Genomic DNA, 24,245 nt, shown 5'->3' with positions numbered 1-24,245 from the left:
ATTACAGTTAACACCTTTAAATATTAAAGTAATTTATTCAATTCAGTAAATAACTGAAACAATCACAACAAACTGGCCAATCACAGAAAAGGCAATAAAATGTATCATTCATATACAGTATGAACTAATCTTTTATTTGTTAAACACAATCCAGAATCCACTTAATACACACTACTGCATTATAGAGAAAACAACAAATTAATAAAAATAGATAATCAAAAGCTATGACAAAGAAAATAGTATATTAAACTAAAGTGAGTGTATAATTCAGCAGCAAAAGTAATTCTTGAAAAAAATCTTTGTTGCAGAGTAATTTTATAAAATCTAAACATGTTAATAAAAATTAAATAAATACTATTTGTATTCTTATAAAATACATTCATGTATTCATATGCTCAACAAATTTTATATTTATATATGAATGTAAAGAATTACATATACACTGTGTTACAAATTATTATGCAAGTGACATATCAGTAGGATTTCAGTACAATAAACATTCAGATTTTAGTTTTTATAAGAAAGTGCTTGTTTGTTTATTTATCCATGTCTTTTTAGATAACTGGTATCAATCTCAGACAACATAATTTGCCAGGTCTACTTAGGTAAATGGAAACCCTACTTAAAGAGGTTGTTCCACATTATTAGGGCCTGTTTATACCTGGTCAAATATGAGCTGCATTTTATTGATCATCAGCTAATTTCAAAATCAAAGACCGCAATAGTAGAGAGCGTGACCACAGCACTGCTAAGATCATTTAGTCTAATTACTTTTAATGAAGATGATTGTGTTTTGAGCGTCTGCGTCTACTTTCAGTTTGATTTGCGGCAGTTTGTGCGTTGTCTTGCTGAATAGACACTCAGCTGCTCATCTGTGGCGATGCGTGCTGCAGTAGCGCTGTCTCTGCTGGCTATAACATGTTATTTAGCCTATAACATGCTCTCACACGCTTATTTTTTAGTATTTTTGGGAGGAGTTAAATTTACATATGGGTTTTCAACAACCAGATGCATTTAGACCTGTTCAGATTTGACTGGAATCTGGGCCAACTCCTGAAGTGGTTTGAGCGATCAGATTTATATCCATCTCAAATGCGTTTCCGAGGGCATTTAGGTCTGGTCTTTTCACGATCGGATAGCTATCCGATCAGAGAAAACGCATGAAGTGACCAGGTGTAAACAGGCCCTTAAGCAAGTCACAGTTCTCATGCAATATGGGGAGGAAGAAAGATCTTTCTGAAGATGAAAAGCATGAAATGGTGCAATGTTGTGCAAAAGGCATGAAAACAACTAATGTGTGAAAACTGAATGCAGATTATCGAACTATCATAAGATTTGTGAGTGATTTAGAGCACAGCAGAACTCGGTCAGATAAAGGCTTATTAAGGAAAGTTTCTGTCAAACAAGTTAATTGTATTAAAAGGGCAGCTATAAAAAAAAAAGCCGGTGTTGAGCAGCAAACAGGTATTTGAAGCTGCTGGTGTCTCTGGAGTCTCAAGAAGCTCTCCATGCAGGCTGGCAGTTGTGCGTAAAGATGCATTTCAGCCACTCCAAACCAAACCTCACAAAGAGAAACATAGTGCGTAGTGCATTGTATTTCAGAAGGCAGTATCCTTCTTTTTATACCATAGCTGAAAATGGCCAGTTGTGAACTCCACATATCTTGCAAAAGTCATTTTAATATCCTCAGAGACCCTAAAGGGACCTTCCATCTCACTTCCCAATATTCCAGCCCAAATCATCACCCGCCAGCTCCCTGCTGACGTCACAGTCTTGTTGGAACGTGGTGGCCATTCACCAACCATCCAGAAATCCATCCATTTAGACCACCCATTGTAGTACGGCATTCGTCAGTGAATAAAACTATTTAAACATGAGTCTTCATGTATTTCTAAACCCACTGTAAATGTTTCTCTTTGTGAGGTTTGGTTAGTGGTGGCTGAAATGCATCTTTACGCACAACTGCCAGCCTGCATGGAGAGCTTCTTGAGACTCCAGAGACACCAGGAGCTTCAAATATCTGCTGCTCAACACTGGCTTTTTTATAGCTGCTCTTTTAATACAATTAATTTTTTTTCCTTAATAAGCCTTTATCTGATCGAGTTCTGCTGTGCTCTAAATAACTCACAAACCTTATGATAGTTCAATAGTTGTTTTCATGCCTTTTGCACAACATTGCACCATTTCATGCTTTTCATCTTCAGAAAGATCTTTCTTCCTCTCCATATTGCATGAGAACTGTGACTTGCTTAATAATGTGGAACAACCTCTAAGTAGGGTTTCCATTTACCCAAGTAGACCTGGCAAATTATTTTGTCTGAGATTGATACCAGGATAAATAAACAAACAAACACTTTCTTAGAAAAACTAAAATTTGAATGTTTATCGTACTGAAATCCTACTGATATGTCACTTGCATAATAATTTGGAACACAGTGTACACACACACTCAAATAATATAAAATGAAAAGATGCTTATTTTAAATGTATTGTGCAGCTTTTTAAAGGGACAACAAGATATGATAGATATGACAGAACAAGATAGGCTTTTAATAATCTTTCAGTGTGCAAAACCATGATAATATGAAATGCTCCAAAAACCGCTTATGCGTATCCCGGGTGGAGACTGATGTGCTTAAAGCTACAAGTTTGCATGGAAAAGTTCACGGCACAAAGAGAAGAAATGTCGAGCGCACAAATCCTACTGTATATCTATTTGTCTGTCCAACAGTTTATTGATCATTTGTTTCTTCACAGTTTTAAATTCCTGTTGTCTGTTTCTTTTGGTTTATGTATGACTTTGTGCTGTATAAATAAGCGCAATAATTGTGAAATAATAATCATTTAATTATCACGACAGGCCTAGGCGTGAGGGCGGCCAACCTGTCACTCACATGAGATCATGGACAAAATCATGTCCTACCTTACATGTTTTTTCTTGTTCGAGAAGCCATTTCACTCAGATATATGTCACAGTAGGAAAGAAAAGACTATCGCAACTTACATTTCATGCCGACTTTAATACTTAGAAGTACTAAAGACAGGGTTTTATGAATTTATATTTAAAGTTTAAATATTTTGTCATTAATTCAGACTAATAATGCTTATTCATAATTATGCTTATTTATTCCATGGTCCATAAAATGAAAGTACAGTGTGTATATATATATATAATATACTGCAGTGTAATATAATATATACTATGGCCTGGTTTCACAGACAGGGCTTAGATTAGCTTTTATAAACGTATTAGAAAAAAACATTACTGGTGTGCATCTTGAGACAAAACAATCGCACTGACTTATTTTAAGATGTCACTGCAAGTTGCTTTTAGTTAAGACAGCTCAAACATGTATTTTAGTCTGGGACTTTTCTGTGAAATGTAATATTCAGTTAGGTCCATATATTTGGACACAGACACATTTATTTATTTATTTTTTTCAGGTTTACCAAAACATATTCAAACTACAGTTGTATAATGGATATATGGGCTTAAAGTGCAGCTTTAATTTGAGGGTATTTACGTCCAAATTGGAGGAAAGGTTTAGGAATTACAGCTCTCAAAGTAGAGACCAAAAATAATTGGACAGTTGACTCAAAAGCTGTTTCTTGGACAGGTGTGAGCTGTTCTATGCAAGTCAAACAGGCCATCATTAGGCTTCAAAAACAAAACAAATCCATCAGAGAGATGACAGGAACATTTAGTGGCCAAATCAACAGTTTAGTACATTCTGAGGAAAAAAAAATGCACTGGTGAGCTCAGCAACATAAAAAGGCCTGGACGTCCATGGAGGACAACAGTGGTGGATGATTGCAGGATCCTTTCCATGGTAAAGAAAAACCCATTCACAACATCCGGCCAAGTGAAGAACACTCTCCAGGAGGTAGGCGTGTCGTCGTCAAAGTCTACAATCAAGAGAAAACTTCACAAGAGCACATACAGAGGGTTCACCACAAGGTGCAAACCATTCATAAGCCTCAAGAATAGAAACACTTTGCAAAAAACATCTAAAAAAAAAAAAAAAAAAAAAAAGCCTGTCTAGTTCTGGAAAATAATTCTTTGGAAAGATGAAACTAAGATCAACAACCAAGTATGGAGAAGGCTTGGAACAGCTCATGATCCAAAGCATACGGCATCATCTGTAAAACACGGTGGAGTCAGTGATGGCATGAGCATGCATGGCTTCCAGTGGCACTGGGTCACTGGTGTTTATTGATGATGTGACAGAAGACATACACTGTCTGCCCAGATTAAGCCAAATGCAGCAAAGTTGATTGGACGGCGCTTCACGGTATAGATGGACAATGATCCAAAACGCACTGCAAGAGCAACCCAGGAGTTTAAGGAAAAGAAGTGAAATATTCTGCAATGGCTGAGTCAATCACCTGATCTCAACCCGATCGATCATGCATTTCACTTGCTGAAGGTAAAACTAAAGGCAGAAAGATCCATGAACAAACAACAACTGAAGACAGCTCGAGTTAGAGCCTGGCAAAGCATCAGAAAGGAGGACACCCAGTCTTTGGTAATGTCCATGGGCTCCAGACTTCAGGCCGTCATTGCCTGCAAAGGATTCTCAACAAAATATTAAAAATGAACATTTTATTTATGATAATATTCATTTGTCCAATTACATTTGAGTCCCTGAAAATGGGGGGACTGTGTTTTAAAAATGGTTGCAGTCCCTAAAATTTTTACTTAATATTTTTGTTCAACCCCTTGAATTAAAGCTGAAAGTCTGCGCTTCAAATTCATCATGGTTGTTTCATTTTAATTTTATTCTGGTGGCATATAGAGCCAAAAGTATGAAAGTTGTGCCTGTGTACAAATATATATGGACATAACTGAACATATAACACATTTTAAACATTGATTATTATTATAATTAAAAATGAAACATGTAAAAACTTATGAGACTTATGAGATTCTTTAAATTTCATTTCATTTAATTTTACTTTCTTAAATTTAAAGGGTTAGATCAACCAAAAAATACATTACTGTCATTAATTACTCACCCTCATGTCGTTCCAAATTATCTGGAATGCAAAAGATATTTTTGATGAAATCCAAGATTTTGTTTTTTATCCCCCATAGAAAACAATGTAATTACCACATTCAAGGTCCAGAAAGGTAGTAAAGACATCATTAAAATAGTCCATGTGACTACAATGGTTCAAACTTAATGTTATGAAGCAACAAAAATGCTTTTTCTGCACAAAAACAAAACAAAAATAACCACTTTATTCAACAATTTCTCCTTTTCCCTGTCAGTCTCCTACTCAGTTTGATGTACTAAACACAGTGCAGCGCTTCCGTGTTCTACATCAGAACGCTGACTCATTATTATATCAGTCGCCGTTCGGATGCAGAACCCGGAAGTGCTGCACTGTGTTTACTATGTCAACAACATAGGGAGGTCAAAAACCTCTCGGATTTCATCAAAAATATCTTAATTTGTGTTCTGAAGATGAACGAAGGTCTTACAGGTGTGGAACGGCATGAGGGTGAGTGATTAATGACAGAATTTCATTTTTGGGTGAACTAACCCTTTAAGTTACAATTCTGCCTGCTGTTTTGTACCTCAGTTCAAATTTAATTCAGATTCAGGAGCTGAAATGTAAAGTATAACTGCAGCAGCTGTTATGTCACCTGAGAGAGGTCTGAGTTATGATGTTTTAAAATTACGAGCTCAATAACTTAAAAAATAAAAAATTAAACATGTATAGATCAATCAATCACAATAAGATAGAAAATCGATGAATTTTTTTTTTTTCATGCCCACATTAAAAGCCATTTTCAGTTTTGAGGAATGCACAATCTAGGCAGAGACATCATCACGCAGTGATATAATGACGGTGTAGTCTGCTCACAACTTGTTTTCATTGAACTGCACTTTCATCCTGTTTCGATCTTTTGAGCGATCAATATTTGTCTATTTAGAGAACAGAAGACCCGTCGTATACATTTAACAACAAGCTTTTGATGTGATTATCGGGCCTGCCGATCTCAGCTAAGTCCTTTTTGACAGCTACATCTCTAAAGTTTTCCTTTTTTTTCTTAGACTGACAGGTCATCAGAAAATCCTTTTCTCTTGCCACCCACTTCCAAAGTGAGATTGTGAAGTGATGTGAAAGATGAGGAGAGGTACTTTTTATTCAAGAGAGATGTCATGCTCCTTTCAGGTCATATTAGTTTCATAGAGCCGTGAAATTTTGTGTGTTTTTAAAGCATCCACTTTGAATGAATTGTCAAGAGAGAGTAGTTCAGGTTTTATACAGCTTGCAAGGAATGATTTAAAAGTGATCTCTGACTGACTCATGTTTTAGATTTGATTTGGAATTTGTGTAGTGCCCCTACTGTTTGTGGTCCTAATCATCATCACAGCAGGGTCTAGGACTCAGCAAGAGGGAATTAATACACACCAACTGAATACAGAAGCAGCAAACAGTCTATAGCTTTCAGCGTTATCATTTAATGGCAGTAACACCATTCAAGTGGCAGTGGTTTGCAAGTCTCTCCTAACTAATGCACGTCATTAATATAATTCTCTCAGAAAAGCTTTGAGCTCTCCTCTGAGTGTCTATTTGATAAATATCAGTGCGCCTTTGTGATTTATAGAAGGAGTAAAGACTAATAACTTGCTTTGTTTGCTTTACACTTGTGAATTGCTGACTCTTTTTATACATTCCCTCATTTGATTAACACTTGTAGGTTCATTATCAAGTTGCAGAGTATATGGAGTACAGCAAATGACTTCTTGTACTCTCTGAAAATGTAATTAATTAAAAACTATTATTAATAATTCCATGTAATTTGTGCAGCTCACTTCTTACTGAGGCAGCGAGCATAATGCGCAGGAAATGTTGTGGAGACCTGGCAATGAAAAGACAAAATGGCACGCATGCATGAACAATAAATTCGGCTTCCGGATCAAACCAAAGTGACTGTTCTCTTTGTGACTCTGAGACTTTGGAATTCCATTTCCTCCATATAAAAGACAATGATGAGGACAATAGTTTAGTTTCAAATGAATGCCAGTTACAATTCTGATTCAGGCAAACAGTGGCTGATTGGAAAATTGGAAATGTTTGGAGGTGCGGTTGAGGGAATGAAGCAAATTAATGCATTCTTGATGAAATTCAGAACTCCCTGTTCACCATCCAAAGCTAAGTAATGCAAATTCCTGTACTTTCAAAGTACGTATTGACTTTGAGGGAGAACTTTCTTCTTGACTGTTGAGTAAGTACGTTATGTAGGTATGCAGGTGTGTAGTGTGAAAACATTCCCGGTCCGAAATGTTGGCATCGTCCTGTCACGCTTGTGTTGTTTGATCTAAAACATAGGGATGCACACAATATCATCATCAGCTGGTTATGAAAATTAATTAATTAAAATACATTTTAATAGTCAGTATTAAATGTTTATTTGTACCTTTTTTTTTTTTTTTTTACATTTAGATGACCTCATTTAACAATCAGTTATTCTTTAAAACACTAATAACACTAAAAACACTGTTAAAGGCACAATATGTAAGATTTTTGCATTAAAGGATTAGTTCACCCAAAAATGAAAATTCTGTCATTTATTACTCACCTTCATGCCATTCCACACCCCTAAGACCTTCGTTAATCTTTGGAACACAAATTAAGATATTTTTGATGAAATCCGATGGCTCAGTGAGGCCTGCATAGCCAGCAATGTCATTTCCTCTCTCAAGATCCATAAAGGTACTAAAAACATATTTAAATCAGTTCATGTGCGTACAGTGGTTCAATATTAATATTATAAAGCGATGAGAATATTTTTGGTGCGGCAAAAAAACAAAATAACGACTTATATAGTGATGGCTGATTTCAAAACACTGCTTCATGAAGCTTCGGAGCGTTATGAATCAGCGTGTCAAATCAGCGGTTCATGCGATTATTAACGTTACTGTAGTATGAAGCAGCGCAGGGCGAGTGTTGTGGGAGCTGAACGAGGCCGCTGGAGCGATTGATAATGAGAGACGAGCGCGACACACGCCTCAAGAGCAGTGGAACTTTTTTTATGCCACAGTCGCCGGAGCCGCTTCCGCTTTTCCGGTCATGAGTATGAGGTAATGCAGCTCTGTTTATCATATTAGATACATTTGAGTGTGTTGAAAATGATGTTATAACGTTACTCTGAGCGTTCGCTCGGCGGCTGCTGTGAGACACTGTTACACACTGCAGTAGATCGATTTTAGAATATCATTTACAAATGCTGGATGGCTTGTGTTGATAAATGGCATGTAATTAATTTTACAATGTATTGTGTGATGGAGAAAATGCTGTATTAGGTACTTGACAAAATAGTTTTTCTCTGAGGCGTGGTAAAAGCATGGTGCTCTCGGAAAATCAAGAAAACTAGATTTAAACAATAAGACTAAACATGTTAAGCTATATAACAATAATTCGTTTTCTGTCTATAAATGTAACCAAACAGTTGTTCCTTTGTCTAATAAAACATGTAATATATTAAAGTGTCTTTGGTGTTTCCATGGTTTCTACAAAATAAAACCGGAAACCGAGGGTAACGCAGATATGACACCATTGACAGGCGACTCCCGGACACGTCCCATATCCTTGGTTATTGCGATTTTCTCACGATTTACAAATAGTTGGAAACATTTTGGATATTGTAAAAGTTTTCTTTTTTTCTTCTAATGTGTCCTGTCAACTGTGTTACTTTGTCTGTCAACTGTGTTATGTGGTTTTTATGTCATATTTTAAATGTGAAACTAAACCGTCAGAAAAAAAGGGGGATATCTCTGGAGATGGAAGACTTGGCAAAGGATGGTGAATAACAATAAATTCAGCATACTGTGGATTTATGTTGAAGAAAAGTTTCATCCTTCATGATAGCATCCCACAGAACGCCCATTATGAATCCCCAAATTCATATTTTCAAATAAGCTAGAAAGAAAACCTCAAAAACTCTGGTGAATAGACTCAAAAACCTTCAAACAAATGTTATCAAACATGTGGTACTTCAATTCATGTTTCATTTGACACAGCATTTGTCCGTAACACAGTTGACAAAATAATGAATCAAATGTTAATTTTCATTAACATATTTAAAACGTCATTAGAGCTTAAGCTTGCCAAATAAAATAATTTAGTACATTGAATTAATTTAGCACATTGAAGGGATATATTATTCAACCACCTAGTTTATTTAAAAAAAGAATACTGATTTCCTGACTTTTTGGCTGACCTGAAATGTACCCGTGTAGCAGGAGAGTATGCATATTTGTTCGTAGGGACTGTGCCATCCATCCTTCCTAACAGACTTTAAAAACCCTTTGATCACCCAAATACAGCTTTCATCCAAAGCTTCTAATTTCCCTCATTTTTCAATGTTGTTCGTTTTCATCTGAAGTAGCATCTGTTCTTTGCATTTTTCTTGGAGACATCTGAAAAAACTCTGCACAGATGTCGTCAGATCAGGCAAATGATTTCCTTGCAGTATTTTATCAAGAATTTGTCAAAAGCAACACTGGCAATGAAGGAGGGCGCTATATAGTGATGTAGTCTCAGCGGCCATGTGCAAGTAGCGCTTACAGAGCTGGTAAATGGCCCTCGTGTGTGTCTCTCCCGCCCTAACATCCTCAGGGGACCGGAAAAGATTGAAAGTTTGCGACAGATGTCAGAGAACGAGGAGTGAACTTGGATGCGTTCCTGCAAGAAGCTGAGGTTTTCAAGCCAAATGTTGCATATTTAATCCACCCTGACAGACTCCATGTGAGAATGTAGCTTGTCTTGCTGCTGAGAGAACTGCTCTTTTCTTTGTTGATACCCATTTTCTCACTCTACAGTTGCTCTTGTTTATGTGGAATTATTTATTTAGAATTCACAATGGATCTATTTAATGCTTCTTTTTCGCTTTAAGATGTTGGCTGAGTGAAACTGAGTGCCGGTGAATGCGCTCTGCTGTTAATATGAAACATATTTCTTAATGGCGCGTTCGGGGAGATGTAGTATTATGAGTCTTCCGTATTGCTTTTATTTTGCGATCCTGTCAGAGCACTAATACAGAATTTTAGATAAGAAATTGTGATCTAGGTTTTGCTGCTATGAAAGTAGAGCACATTAGGGAAGCTATCCTGATGATAGGCATTGCCAATGTGCATTTTCAACCGTAAACAACCTGATGCTTGGGTGAGACTGTTGGAGGAATTATCTGACAGCAACAGCAGAATTATATATCATCTCTGGCCTTGGCTCATCCTGCCCACTGATATGCTGAAAATGCCGTGGCCCTTTATGATTCAGCCACGGTGGAAAAAGAGCAGCAATAATGTTCAGGGCAAAGCAAATCCATCCACCCATGGGTTATTTATTATTAATGGCTTCCATTTTGTAAGAAAGAGAATAAGTGTCGGCTTAAAGTGTTTTAGAAGATCATCTCAAACATGTGTTTTAGGAGTTGTTTAATGTGAATGCAGTTGTGCGGCCATGGTGGTAAACACGCATACCTTTACTTGAATCTTCGACAGATACGTAGTAGTAGTGGTGGTCAGCTGAAATGTTTGTCAGTGGCTGATATGGATATCTAGAGAACATATGGCCAGATTAAACATACTATATAGACATTTGGCCACATGCCTGTGGGCTCTACCAAGTCTTTCATTAATGGGAGATTCTGCGCAATGGCAAAACATTTTGCACAGGCAGATATCTCATATAATACTAAGATGTGTATTTGTATATATTATTATATCTACACTACCGTTTAAAAGATTGGGGTTGGCAAGATTTTAAAAGAAGCCTCTTTTGCTCACCAAGGCATTTATTTGATCAAAAATACAGTAAAATGTTATTGCGATTTAACAAGATGTCTTTGATGTCCCCTGTCTTTCTCCTACACTGTTGACGCGGTGCAGCACTTCTGTGCTTACATCCGAACGCCGGCTCAGTATTGGTTCACGTGAGCACCACGATGCATGTGTGTGATGCTGTCAGCGTCACGGAAGCACTGCACTGCGTTCACAACGTCAACAGCGTAGGAGAATGACAGGGGAGAGAAGAAATTGTTGAATAAAGTTGTTATTTTTGTTTTGTTTTTTGCGCCTAAAAAGTATTGTCATCGCTTCATAACATTAAGGTTGAACCACTGTAGTTATGTTGACTATTTTAGCAATGTCTTTACTACTTTTCTGTACCTCAAAAGGTGCAATGATGTTGCTGCCTATGTGTGGTTCAGAAACCCTCCGATTTCATCAAAAATATCTTAATTTGTGTTCCAAAGATGAACAAAGGTCTTATGGGTTTGGGACGACATGAGGGTGAGTAATTAATGAAAAAAAATAAAATTTTTGGGTGAACTAACCCTTTAACGGAATACATGTGCCAGCCAGGTAAACAACCTGAACCCTATGCTCTCGCACCAATGTGACCGTGTGAAACTTTAACTCTCACATTATCAAAAAATTATCGCATTTGTGACCATTTTTGTCGCAGTCTAGAGCCCTGATACCACTGTGCAGCAGTTCACCGAGTGGATCTCTGAGCTCGTGTGAGTGAGTGGAGGCGGGGCTAATTAGCATATTAATAGCTTTGCGTATACTAAGTGAAGCAAGGGTGTAGAGTTACATTCAAGATATTTTAAGGCATGAAGAAATTTTTTTCACAGGAAAAATTTAAAAATGTCATTTTGATGATCAAGGATGAGTTTTAAAGGGTTAGTTCACCCAAAAAATGAAAATAATGTCATTAATTACTCACCCTCATGTCGTTCCACACCCGTAAGACCTTCATTCATCTTCAGAACACAAATTAAGATATTTTTGATGAAATCTGATGGCTCAGTGAGGACTCCATTGCCAGCAATATTACTGCACTTCTCAAGATCCATAAAGGTACTAAAAACATATTTGAAACAGTTCAGTGATTCTATCTTAATATTATAAAGCGACAAGAATACTTTTTGTGTGCCAAAAAAACAAAATAACGACTTTTCAACAATATCTGTATGGGCCGATTTCAAAACATTGCTTTAGAGCTTTACGAATTGAATCAGTGAATCGGAGCGCCAAAGTCACGTGATTTCAGCACTTTAGCCGTTTGATAGGAGATCCGAATCACTGATTCGAAACAAAAGATTCGTAAAGCTCAATAGCTTCATGAAGCAGTGTTTTGAAATCGGCCCATATAGATATTGTTGAAATTTGTTATTTTGTTTTTTTGGCGCACAAAAAGTATTCTTATCGCTTTATAATATTAAGGTAGAACCACTGTACTCACATGAACTGTTTCAAATATGTTTTTAGTAGCTTTCTGGATCTTGAGAGGTGCAGTAAGATTGCTGTCAATGGAGGCCTCACTGAGCCATCGGATTTCATCAACAATATCTTAATTTGTGTTCTGAAGATGAACGAAGATCTTACGGGTGTGGAACGACATGAGGATGAATAATAAATGACATTATTTTAATTTTTGGGTGAACTAACCCTTTAAGGGATAATATTATTGACTACAGGGGGACTTTAAAAAAAAAAAAAAAAAAAAAAAAAAAAAAACCTTTGAATGGTAATGTAGAGTATATGACAATAAATGAAAATAATGATAGAAATTCAAACCTAACGCTATATACAAGATAGACAGATGGAAAGAGTAGCATTTAACTAAATATTTTGCTATAAAAAAAGACCTAAAATGCTGCACAGAGACTTTTTAAGCTCTGTTAATTCATATTAAGCATCAAAAAAAAAAAAAAAAAAAAAACCTACATAAATTTGTCCTTTCCATTGGTCCATGAAAAGTAGACAAGTTTAAGTGAGCATGTTGAATTATTCCCTGAACTCTGCAAAGCTGTGTGCGCAAACTGTGTGACATTAAAAATAAAAAAGACAAATTTTATTTATACATTTTTTTTTTTTTTTTCAGAAACGGTATTAATTAGATCCACAGAGCCACTCGTGCTGTTTAGGTCTAATGAGCTCACATAATCAGGTTACATTTTCACATGACCTTTTGGTTCCCCTCATATTGCTCAATATTTCCTCATTTCAAAGTTAACTCTGAATTTTAATGTTGCCATGTCTAGATTTCTTTCCACTCTTCTGTACGGCTATATTTACCAGTCATCATCTTTTTACCAAGTGTTAGATGTTAGTTGTCATCGCTGTCTACATAAATGAATTTAAAGATGTTTTCACTTTAACAGCCAGCAGATATTTCTAATACAGAGCCATTCGTTTATGAATATTTAATTTGTTATATTTGTTTGTAAGTTTTTCCTATTACTTTTGGATTTTGGCACCATTTGTATGTGTATGAAATACTTACAACCTAATTCATAATGCTTGTATTATTCTGCAGGCTTCTCAACAGTTTTTTTTTTTTTTTTTTTGGACATCTACAGAGAACTGGACTCCATAAATAATTTAGTTACAAGCATACAGGGCCAGGGAAAAAGAAGCAATATAAAATTCAAACCAACTTTTGGCCCAGAGGTGTAAACATCAGCCTCATTAAAGAGTAATAGAAAAGAAGATTTCACAGGTTGCAAATGGACTTGTGAAGTAGTGAGAAGCAAATGCCTTTTAACCTTCATATGAGTTAATCTGGAGTTTTAATTCACACATTCATGCCTCTGCTCTGATAATGTCACCTGAGGAGCGGATAAGTACAAGGAGCAATTAGAAACTGTTCCAATGACAGCTTAATGGCCAGAAACCTGCCGTATTCTCAGAAGCCGAAAGCTCACTCCCAATGATTTCTCTGGCATGAAAAGTCATCTCTGCAACTGCCGTTTTGACGCTCGATATCGATTTTGAGGCTCCTCTCAAAGCGACTGTCTTCTCGGGATCAATGGAAATGTAATTTAAGAGAAGCTACTCCTGCTCTAATGAAAAACTTTGCAAAATACATGTGGTCCAGACAGAAGTCCCACAGATTAAAGGGGAAAAGATGCTCTTCTAATCAGCTGGCTTTTAACTCCGTTTTCTAGATCTTAAAGGAGCAGCACTGAACATTTACATTAGAAAGTCATGGGCCTTTAGACCATTGCCTGTGTGTTGCAGACAGTTTTATCAACATGTTAAATGAATTGATGATGGAGCCCTCATTGTTGTGTCCTGATGTTTCCTGTTTGATTTCATTCCAGTGCCCCTCATCACTGCAAAAGGAGATGATGTGGAAAGTCCTGAAAAGGTAAGGGTTGAAGCATGTTTACTGTTGTGTAACAGAATACTGTATAACAGCAGTTTGATTTTGATTTATCTTGTTCTTTTGTTTATATGGCTCATGACCCATTACCCTTTGTACAAGTTTTGTTTATTCAGCTATAAATGCAAGCTTCAGCTATAACACTCTCTGCTGAAAGTGCACCAATTAAATCCAAGCGTATATATACATGTGTATATACAAGCGTATATGTATACATATATATATATATATATATATATATATATATATATATATACGCTTGGATTTAATTGGTGCACTTTCAGCAGAAAGTGTATATAAATAAATATATATATATATCAAATCACAGCATGCATGATTTTTTTATGTTCCTTATGAACAACAATTGCATTTTGCGACAGTGAATTGTGTATTAGGGCTGCATGATACTGGAAAAAAAAACTGACAATGCAATATTGTGTTTTTCTGTGATATGAAAAAAAAATACAAAGTTTCACCAGTTGAATTGAACTATTTGAAAAGAATTCAAATACCCTGAAGACTTTTTTTTGGTAACACTTTACAATAAGGTTCATTAGTTAACATGAACTAATAATGAACTGCACTTCTACAGCATTTATTAATCTTTGTTAATGTTAATTTCAACATATTACATTATTAAAATCTTGTTAACATTAGTTAATGCACCGTGAACTAACATGGACAAACAATGAATTTTCATTAACTAACATTAACAAAGATTAGTAAATACAGTAACAAATGTATTGCTCATGGTTAGTTCATGTTAGTTAACACATTAACTAATGTTTAACTAATGAACCTTATTGTAAAGTGTTACACTTTTTTTAAATGTGTGAAATCCTTTTAGGGCTGAACAATTGGTGAAAACTTTTTCTGCTTAAAGGCCACATTCACACTGTTTTTGACCTATTCAATATGACTAATGATTTTATTGTGATTATTATTGAATATATTAAACTAAATAAGAAATATAGGTTTCAGAGTGAAGGCACTACTGTATCATAAACTACACGCGTAAATGATGAGCTTCACTATGAAACCGGTAGCACATATATTTACTTGATTAAATCACAGCCTGTGTAATTTGACAGTGGCTCTAAGCCATATCACAGTATTGATTTTTGATATATCGTGCAGCCCTATTGTGCATGACTTTTAATTCCCTATGATGTTTTTACATATTTCAATTTTGATTATAAACATATTTCATAAATTGCATTTACATATCCAAAGCAACTTACATTGCATTCAAGTTATATATTTGATCAGTCAATGAACTTGGTGTTGCTACTGTAGCTTTTTGCTCTAACGGTCTGAAGCAAGTTATGAAATATACCACCAAGATGTCAGTAAATTAAAATCCAGTAGTTATTAGGGGTGTACCGGCACACAAAAATGATGGTTCGGTACGTATCTCAGTCGTGGTTTGGTACGGGTTCGGTACAGCAGAAAACTAAACACAAAATTGCTTTTTTGCTTTTTTATGAAACGGTGGTTTACTGAACAAATTGTGTCTCCGTCTTTAAATAAATTCAATTATAATTAAAATGTATTTAAGTATAAAAAAATCTGTCTCTGCTAATGCTGTAAACTATATACAGGGAGCACTTTCTTGCACATTACTATAATAGTTACAATTAACAACAGAGCCCAAATTCTTAAATTTAAGTTGCTATTTATTTTTAGATATAATAATCAACACTCACATAAAAATTGTATGCAAACATGTAAATTGGCAGTTTTTGCATTAACTTCTAAATCTGTTTCTACTCCAATTTGATGTTAAAATATATTCATTTACACAGTGGACATCATAACTTGTTTTCATGACAGGTTTATTTAAACATACATTAATATACATTAAATAATCTAGACAGGTAAAGTAAAATATAATGAATATATAGGCTAATATAGTGCATATAAGTAGCAAAAGAGTTCATTTCTGCTGGACACTGAATGGCATCTCTGAGGTAAATGATGCATGACATTGTTTACAAGCTGTTTCACTGATGTCTTTCCGCACTGATTGAGTGATTACACGAGATACGTTTCAGTAATCTTGAGATGTTCATTTAAATATTATTCTGTAAATAGTAGGCCTATTAAAGAGGAAGAGATGATGCGCCTGTACAGTGATCTGTCACGCCACATCTAAGAGCGACAAAACTGCATTTATTGTTTGAATTTCGTGATAAAATGGACAGAATTTGAGGGATGAGACTTTGTTTTTTATCGAAAGTAACAAAACACTGAGCTTATTGCGATTATTGGTGGTAAAAAGTGGTTAATGGGCTATACAAGTCTGTATTTGACGCGTACCGAATTGAAAGATGCGTACTGAAAAATTTCGGTACGAATACGTGTACTGTTACACCCCTAGTAGTTATGCATTGGTCAAATCACATTGTAATATCCATATTCTGGAGTTGAAAGGGTTGCAAACTGCAGAAAGCAAAAAGTCAACTTATCAGTTATCTGCCACAACATGCTGTTTATCCTTAATGGCCAAGAGGTGCAACCCTAAGTTAATTTAATCTCTGCATTTTAATCAATACTTGTTTCTTATTTGGTCGTAGATCCATCTTCAGCTTGTCAGGCTGTGTCGTTGTCTTGCAATAGGCATTATATTGACTTTGTATAACTGTAAGGGACTTTGACAGGGGCCTTCACAGCTGAAATGCTGGGCATGATCCCCGCCGCAAGTAACATTCTTCTCTTTTATTGCGTCAGCCATTTCTGCTTTCTGCTGATAGGTTTCACGGTTAATGCATTCGTTTTCTGGTGTAGCTTTTGTTGAGTTTTAAGCAGAAATGCCACTGACATTCTGGGTCAAGAGAGGGAACGAAGGACAGAGGAAGTGAGCGCATTAGAATTCGTGGATAAGATGAAATATGCTTGTGTTTAGACCTTGGCCAGGGTTAAGATGTGCTTGTACATCTTGGGTTTTTAGCAATTTTCCTTTCCTTTGTTGATATTTCCTTTTTTTCTTTTTCTTTTTTTTAATAAGCGATGAAATTACAAGTGAAATAGAACAGTTTGTTGATGTTACCCTCACTATGGTTAAAGGTTCACATGGAAAACCATGTCATTATTTTTTATCAATACCATGGTGGACATTTTAATGAATAGATCCTTCTAGGTCCTTTCTGGCAGATGGAGAGGAGAAGAAATAGACATGAAATAGTTGAGAAGCCTCACTTGATTTGCACAGCAGTGGGATGACAGGATGGACAATTGTTCAGGCCCTCCTACTGTTAAATCAATGCTCTTCAAAGACAGCTCATCCTTGTGCTCATGGGGTGAGAGGATCGACTGGTTGCAATCAAGGATCCAAATGAATGTTGCTGTCATTGAAGTTTCTCTTTCTCTGCCATTTCTTTTTGTGCATTTAGGGCTGTCAGTCAACTATATCGAATTGAATATAATCAAAATAATTACATGATGTTGTAATTTTAATTTAATTAATAAATCACAGTTGAATGAGTATATCAATATTTGATAAGAAATAATTCAATGACATTCAAAGCATTCAACAGACATTAAAAAGAGTTTTAGAGGTTAGTATATTGTGTTTTATTTCCATGTAATTGACTATAGGCCTATCATTGGTGTTACATGAGCTTTGTTCTGTAGCATCTTGCACCAAAATGCTGAATATTTAACTTTTTTTTTTTTTTTTTTTGGCTATGTGTCAAGTTAAAAACTAGGGTAAACGTACCTATTAAGCACATTACCATCTTTGAGCTCAGATTATAAAAGAAAAAATAATGTATTATCCTACTTGGTGTCTTAACCAATTGATGTGTTTGTTACTACATACCTCCTGCAATTTCAAGAAAATCAGACCATTCCACACTGAGATATGGGTATCCATGTGTTCACACTGACTGGCGGCCATTTTGAAAGCTGTCTGAAAATTTTCACCAAAAGAGGAGCCTCTTATGATGCGTTCACACCAGACGCGAATGAAGCGCAAGTGATTTACATGTTAAGTCAATGCAAAGACGTGAATAGACGCGAATGAAGCGGCGCAAATGACACGCCGCGAATTGAGCGTTTCGGGCGAATCGCCCGAGTTAAAAAATCTGAACTTCGGCGAATATTCGCGCCGCGTTAGTAGTGCTAGTAGTGACGTGATTACGACGTAGCGAGCGGAGGCAGAAATCCGAAACAACAATGGAGGACAAAATCATCGTCGCTGTACAATACATCTTTGTACTTTTATAGAAACAGAAATAAAAAGGATCTTGCTTGGAAGAAAGTGAGTGAGAGCGTCGGACAATCTGGTAAGTTGTAAAAAAACGCTCTTTACTCAATTTGAGCTATATATATATATATATATATATATATATATATATATTGAGACTACAAGCTAGGTCGGCAAAAGTCGGCAAATTGAGCTTATTCGCCGTATTTTACAACTACTTTCCCGCTGACGAGTTGATGTGTTTATTCAGAGGAAGTGTGCAGAAACGAAACTGGAGCCGCCTGGCAGAAGCCCCTCTCATGGTGTGAATTTGCGTCTGTTGTGAAGTGAATTTCACGCACGAACGAAATGAGTAAACTCAAAATGTTCAAGCGTCCAACTACGCGCAAATAGCGCAATTTATTCGCGCAAGTAACGCCCCATAAAATGTGCTTTTTTTTTTTACGGTGGTTAAGCCTTTTTTGGGGGTAGTTATAACTACTTACTGCAAAATTAAGAGATTAATGTTTAGACTTTTGCATAGTATAACCTAGAACTTGCATGTGGAAAATAATTACAGGTAGATCCAAAAGATAGTTTTAACAAGATAGCGCAGATGCTACAGAACATACTTAGCTTACTAGCTGTATAAGATTGTTTGCTACACTAATATATTACTTTACAGGCATTACTGGCTTGTACTTTTAAGTCCATAATATTATAAATTTACAGTTTATTGATCTGTGGTTTTAAACTGCTGCATTTTTTAAAGACTTCATATTATTGTAAGGTGAGCTTAAAGGGTGCACTGCTATGAAAATCACACAGCTTCAGTGTGACATCAGTAAGAAAAAATCTAATGTCATAGATATTGTCAATAATAGTTGTTCATATTAAAATATGTATAAACTTAATACATGACCTAGATTATTTATTTATCAAAATCGTGTCCTTTAAATTTCATGTAATAGTTATTAATTAAAAATTGTTGCTGCTCCAATTAAGTTCAGTGTGCTCCCTTTAAGCTCATCCAAATTAAACGTCTATGTAAATACTTCATAAACAGACTTTAAATATTAACTGATGGTTGTCACTTTAAGTTAATCTTTATAAAATGATTAATAACTTATTTTCAGAGCCTTAAAGGGTTGGTTCACCCAAAAATAAAAATTACCCCATGATTTACTGACCATCAAGCTATCCTAAGTGTATCCTCAGACTAGTACAATCGGAGTTATATTAATATTTTTGGTATTAAATAATGTCATGGCTCTTCCAAGCTTTATAATGACAGTAAATAGAGTATGACATTTTAAAGGCCAAAAAAGTGCAACCATCCATAATAAAAGATATCCACACGGCTCCGGGGTGTTAATAAGCGATGCATTTGTGTAAGAAAAAGATTTAAAACTTTAAAAACTAAAATAACTAGCTTCCGATAGACGGCCATACGCAACGATTTATGGCGAAAGAGTGAACTCTGACTGGACGCATGACACAATGATGAACGCGGAAGCGCAGAGGAGAGAGAAAAACAAAACACCGTTTATGAATTAGAATATATAACTGATCAAATTGAATGCCTTGTTGCTTGATTTTAGTGGTGTTGTTTTTTTTGTTTTTTTTTTGTGATTGACTTCAAATAAAAAAAATGTCAATTCTTTAAAAAGGTTCTTTAAAATAAACAAGAATTTTTAATAAAACATGTTGTGAGCTTAAAGGGATAGTTCACCCAAAAATGAAAATTTGATGTTTATCTGCTTACCCCCAGGTGCATCCAAGATGTAGGTGACTTTGTTTCTTCAGTAGAACACAAATGATGATTTTTAACTCCAACCGTTGCGGTCTGTCAGTCGTATAATGCATGTCAATGGGAACTCAATCTATGAGAGTCAAAAAAACATGACACAGACAAATCCAAATTAAACCCTGCGGCTCGTGACGACACATTGATGTCCTAAGACACGAAACGATCGGTTTGTGCGAGAAACCGAACAGTATTTATATCATTTTTTTACCTCTAATACACCACTATGTCCAACTGCCTTGAGCATCCGGTTGGTGAGGTCTAAAAAACGCGCTCTGATGACGGAAGTGATGTCTCGCGTGTATATGTCAATGAATGCGAGAGATCACTTCCGGCGTCAGAGTGCATTCAGACCTCACACACCAGATGCCGTGCGTCGCTTCATAACATTAAGGTTGAACCACTGTAGTCACATGAACTGTTTTAAATATGTTTTTAGTACCTGTCTGGACATTTGAAAGTCTAAGTTAACTTGCTCTCAATGCAGGCCTCACGAGTAATTGGATTTTATCAAAAATATCATAATTTGTGTTCTGAAGATGAATGAAGGTCTTACAGGTGTGGAACAACATGAGGGTGAGTAATTAATGACTGAGTAATTAATGACTGATCGTTAGATTTAATCACCATTGGCAACGCAATGTTTTTTTTGGTCAGAACAAAAGTGGCAGACATGTTACTTATTTGTTCAGATGACATTCTCCGGTGAAAATTCTTATGTTCTTGTTCTGAATGTTCTTATGTTATGAATCTGTGATTCTGAAGTACAGTATCCACACCGGTGTGTTGACTGACAGCAAACATTAGATTCATCTGCGCTGAGGAGCCGTGTCGATGCACAACCCACGTAAAGATGATAATTCTGCAAACGACTGCAATTGCAGGTTTCAAACAGAGATGGCGACAAAGAGGCAAAACTTACAGACTGCAGCTTTAACATAGGAAATATATTTATATTTATTACAGAAAAATTGTCACATTTGTTTAACGAATAAGTAACAGAATCATTACAATAATAATCACTATATTATTATAAACATTTGTTAAATAACTGTGACATTTAGCACCACATAGTTGTTTTTTTGGTCTGAATTTAAGTGCCTGCAACAGAAAAGTTGCATCTTAAAGCTTGTTGGGGTTCCAAGTGCAGCTACTGACTTTCCCTGATAAATGATTGATGATCGCGTTATAGCAGTATGAGATTCAGATTTCAGATTTGGCATGTCATCACAGTGGCACTGTTGCAATGTTAATGTGTTGTACAAGAATATGAGAAGTCGGGCTAAAAGAGAAACTGCTGTCTTGTATAGATTCTTGCAAGGAGTTAAGAGATTTTAATTATCCTATTAACAGGCAGGGGTGTAGCACCGATTCCGGGGCCCTACGCAAAGACAGTGTGTGGGGGCCCCTTAAAATATATATATATATATATTATATTTTTATTTTATGTCACACTTTTTTTAAATAATAGTGCACAATTATACACAGAGCACTCACTGATAGTAAAACAGTTGTACTATATATCATGTAACACTCTTGTGTTTGAATTGTGCTATAAATTTAGCACCCAGACATAAAAATGACTAATGAATGTGTTTTATTAACAGACATTGTGTCTTGTGTTCCAAAACATTACAATCTTTCTAAAGTATTTAAAAGTTTAGTACCTCTACAAGCATGATGAACACAGGATTGAAATTATCCCGAGCCATATATTAGCTATATGTCTGATATTTATACTATCATAACATGTGTATAGTTTAAGAGAAGTTGCTGAATAGTATAGATGGTAGAAATAATGGCACTTGTGATATTACTTTAATCTTTCATGACTGTACTGAGATGGCCGATTTTATATATATATTTTAAATAATTTTTGTCATTTCTGTAAAATGTTAAAAGTGTGTTGGATTTGTAAACAATAGATGCCTGGATCTTGTGATGAATTTTGTGAGTGTATGTTTTTAATTGTTTTTGATATACATTTTTTTAGTTTATCATCACACTATCTTAAAATTATATGACCAAGTTTGCTCATATTAATATTTTAATGTAAGATCCACACAAACATCGTTTACATATTGTTTTCCATATTTACAATTTATCTCTAAAGATTTGTCACACACTTTTTGTGTTACTTCGGTGTTTAGAGTACGATAAGAGTGTTTAATACAGGCTTACAAACAAGTTGTTTCTCATTGTAGGAAAATGCAGACTCCCGTTCAGCAAGCATCTATTTACACAACGTAAGCAGCGGCATATAGGTCGCCGTCGCCTCGCTCAAACAATATAGGTTCTCACTTGGTCTCTTTGGAAAGAAATTTATGAGGAATTGTTTTCCCTTACTGTTTACATTTTGCCTGAACTTCACTTGAATGGCGGCGGCGCGATTCGAAGATCACCACACTCCGGAGTCCGGCGCATCCACTCTCCCTCACAGCCATTTAGCGCTTTGCAACGTTCCTAGACAACCAATTAAATCATGCCAATTGCGTGCATGCTGTGCTTGTGGGAGGCGCCTACACAGATGTGTGCCAAAGCTTGCGAACAGAGAAATAGCACAGACACAGTGTATATGCGCACAATTGTATAATAATAATTATAATAATTTCAGGATCGTTGAGGGCCCCTCACACGCCAGGGCCCTATGCACTCTGTCACCCTTTTCACCCCACTTACGACGCCCCTGGTTACAGGTAAAGTGCTTTTCAAAATCAGGTTACTTTATGGAAGTTTTCACCATAATATCAGAAATTAGATAATTATTAGGAATTAGATATTTAATCTTTTTTGTCCATACAGTAGAAGTCAGTGGGGACCAGTGTTGTATACATTTGTAAACTTTCATTATAAGGACAAAATCACAAAAAACTGTTCTTGTTGTATTATTGTATTTTTCAGAATGATGTCTTTTGTGTTCTGCAAATTAAAGAACATTATTTTTTGGTAAACTATCCCATAAAGAACAATAACTGTTGGGAGACCTTAAATACATTTAAATACAAAAGACTTGAAATACATAGTAAATACATTTTCATTTATTTACTAACAAGGTCACAGAGGCCTATGCGGTGCACGTGACACCATGTTTGTGCAGGAGAGTTGTTGCATGCAAATTATGTTGTTGGGCTGTACACTTATCCTTGCTCTTGGATACAGGTCAGGGATTACAGTTTGGCTTGAAATATGGAGAAGAATCCACAACCTGCAAGTCATGTGATTTACAACACATCCAACACCTCATAAAAGATATAAGCTGCAGTTTTCATCTTCAGCTTTTCAATCTTGCATGACCTTTGCTGTCAACCTTTTTCTCAATAACTGGCCACATTGGTCATGCAGCTCGAGGAGAGGCGCTGGACTCGGAATCTCAATGGCTCGGGGAACAGAGGGCAAATGAGACTCAACGGGTCACGGTGTGTGCTGGAATACTCTTCCATATATCATGAAAACTGAGAGAGCAAACCAACCTTGGCCTGTGTATGGAAAAAATGAAAGGCGGGTACAATCAAGGATGTTTCTGAAAATTTCCTTGATTGAATTGCTCTTGGAAGGTGAGCACACACATTAAAACCAACTCCAATTAAGTTCGGCCGTGTAATTTCGAGCAGCTTTGCCCATGTGAAACGACTGGTGATTCATTTTTACCTCTTCAAACAGGTTCAGTCCTGTCAGTGCTAGTTTTGCTGAAGGATATCGAGAGCCACCTGGCAAATGTCACTCAAGCTACTTGCTGCTGCTTGCAATCTCTGCATGCTTGGACTGGCAGTTCTAGGCCTCGCCATCTGTGCCGAACTGTCCTTTCTGATGAGCTCACAAAATCCTGCAGAAGAGAGTTTTTGATGTACTTAGTAGCATTAGGAATGGTGAAGGAACAGCACTTTTCTTGGCTTACATGGTTTCCTGCAGGAGGATGAGAAACGGCTATCATGAGGGATTATCATTAGACTCGTTCCTCAGATCAGGGGCAAACTGACTCCTCCAATGAGCTTTGCGACAACAATTCCTTAAACCAAAGGATATATATGGGACAGGATGGGAAGTTAATTCTCTCTCTGCCAC

The 24,245-nt window shown here is 36.1% G+C and overlaps 1 protein-coding gene across 3 annotated transcripts in view; it reads left to right on the top strand.

The window, feature by feature from the left end:
• b3glcta (beta 3-glucosyltransferase a) overlaps positions 1–24,245 on the top strand; it is a 114,497-nt gene that overhangs the window by 4,532 nt on the left and 85,720 nt on the right. For 2 of the 3 annotated variants that reach the window (XM_051863086.1, XM_051863084.1), the window contains exon 2: positions 14,129–14,175. In XM_051863086.1, the coding sequence (XP_051719046.1) occupies positions 14,129–14,175 (47 nt within the window). Of the gene's footprint in view, positions 1–14,128; positions 14,176–20,738; positions 20,760–24,245 lie in introns of those variants that run through there. The other variant, XM_051863085.1, reaches the window with a different exon arrangement.

The sequence above is a fragment of the Ctenopharyngodon idella genome, chromosome 15 (assembly GCF_019924925.1).
Source record: "Ctenopharyngodon idella isolate HZGC_01 chromosome 15, HZGC01, whole genome shotgun sequence".
Taxonomy (NCBI): domain Eukaryota; kingdom Metazoa; phylum Chordata; class Actinopteri; order Cypriniformes; family Xenocyprididae; genus Ctenopharyngodon; species Ctenopharyngodon idella.
Note: the sequence above shows the minus strand (reverse complement) of the source record. Positions and strands in the feature narration are given on the sequence as shown.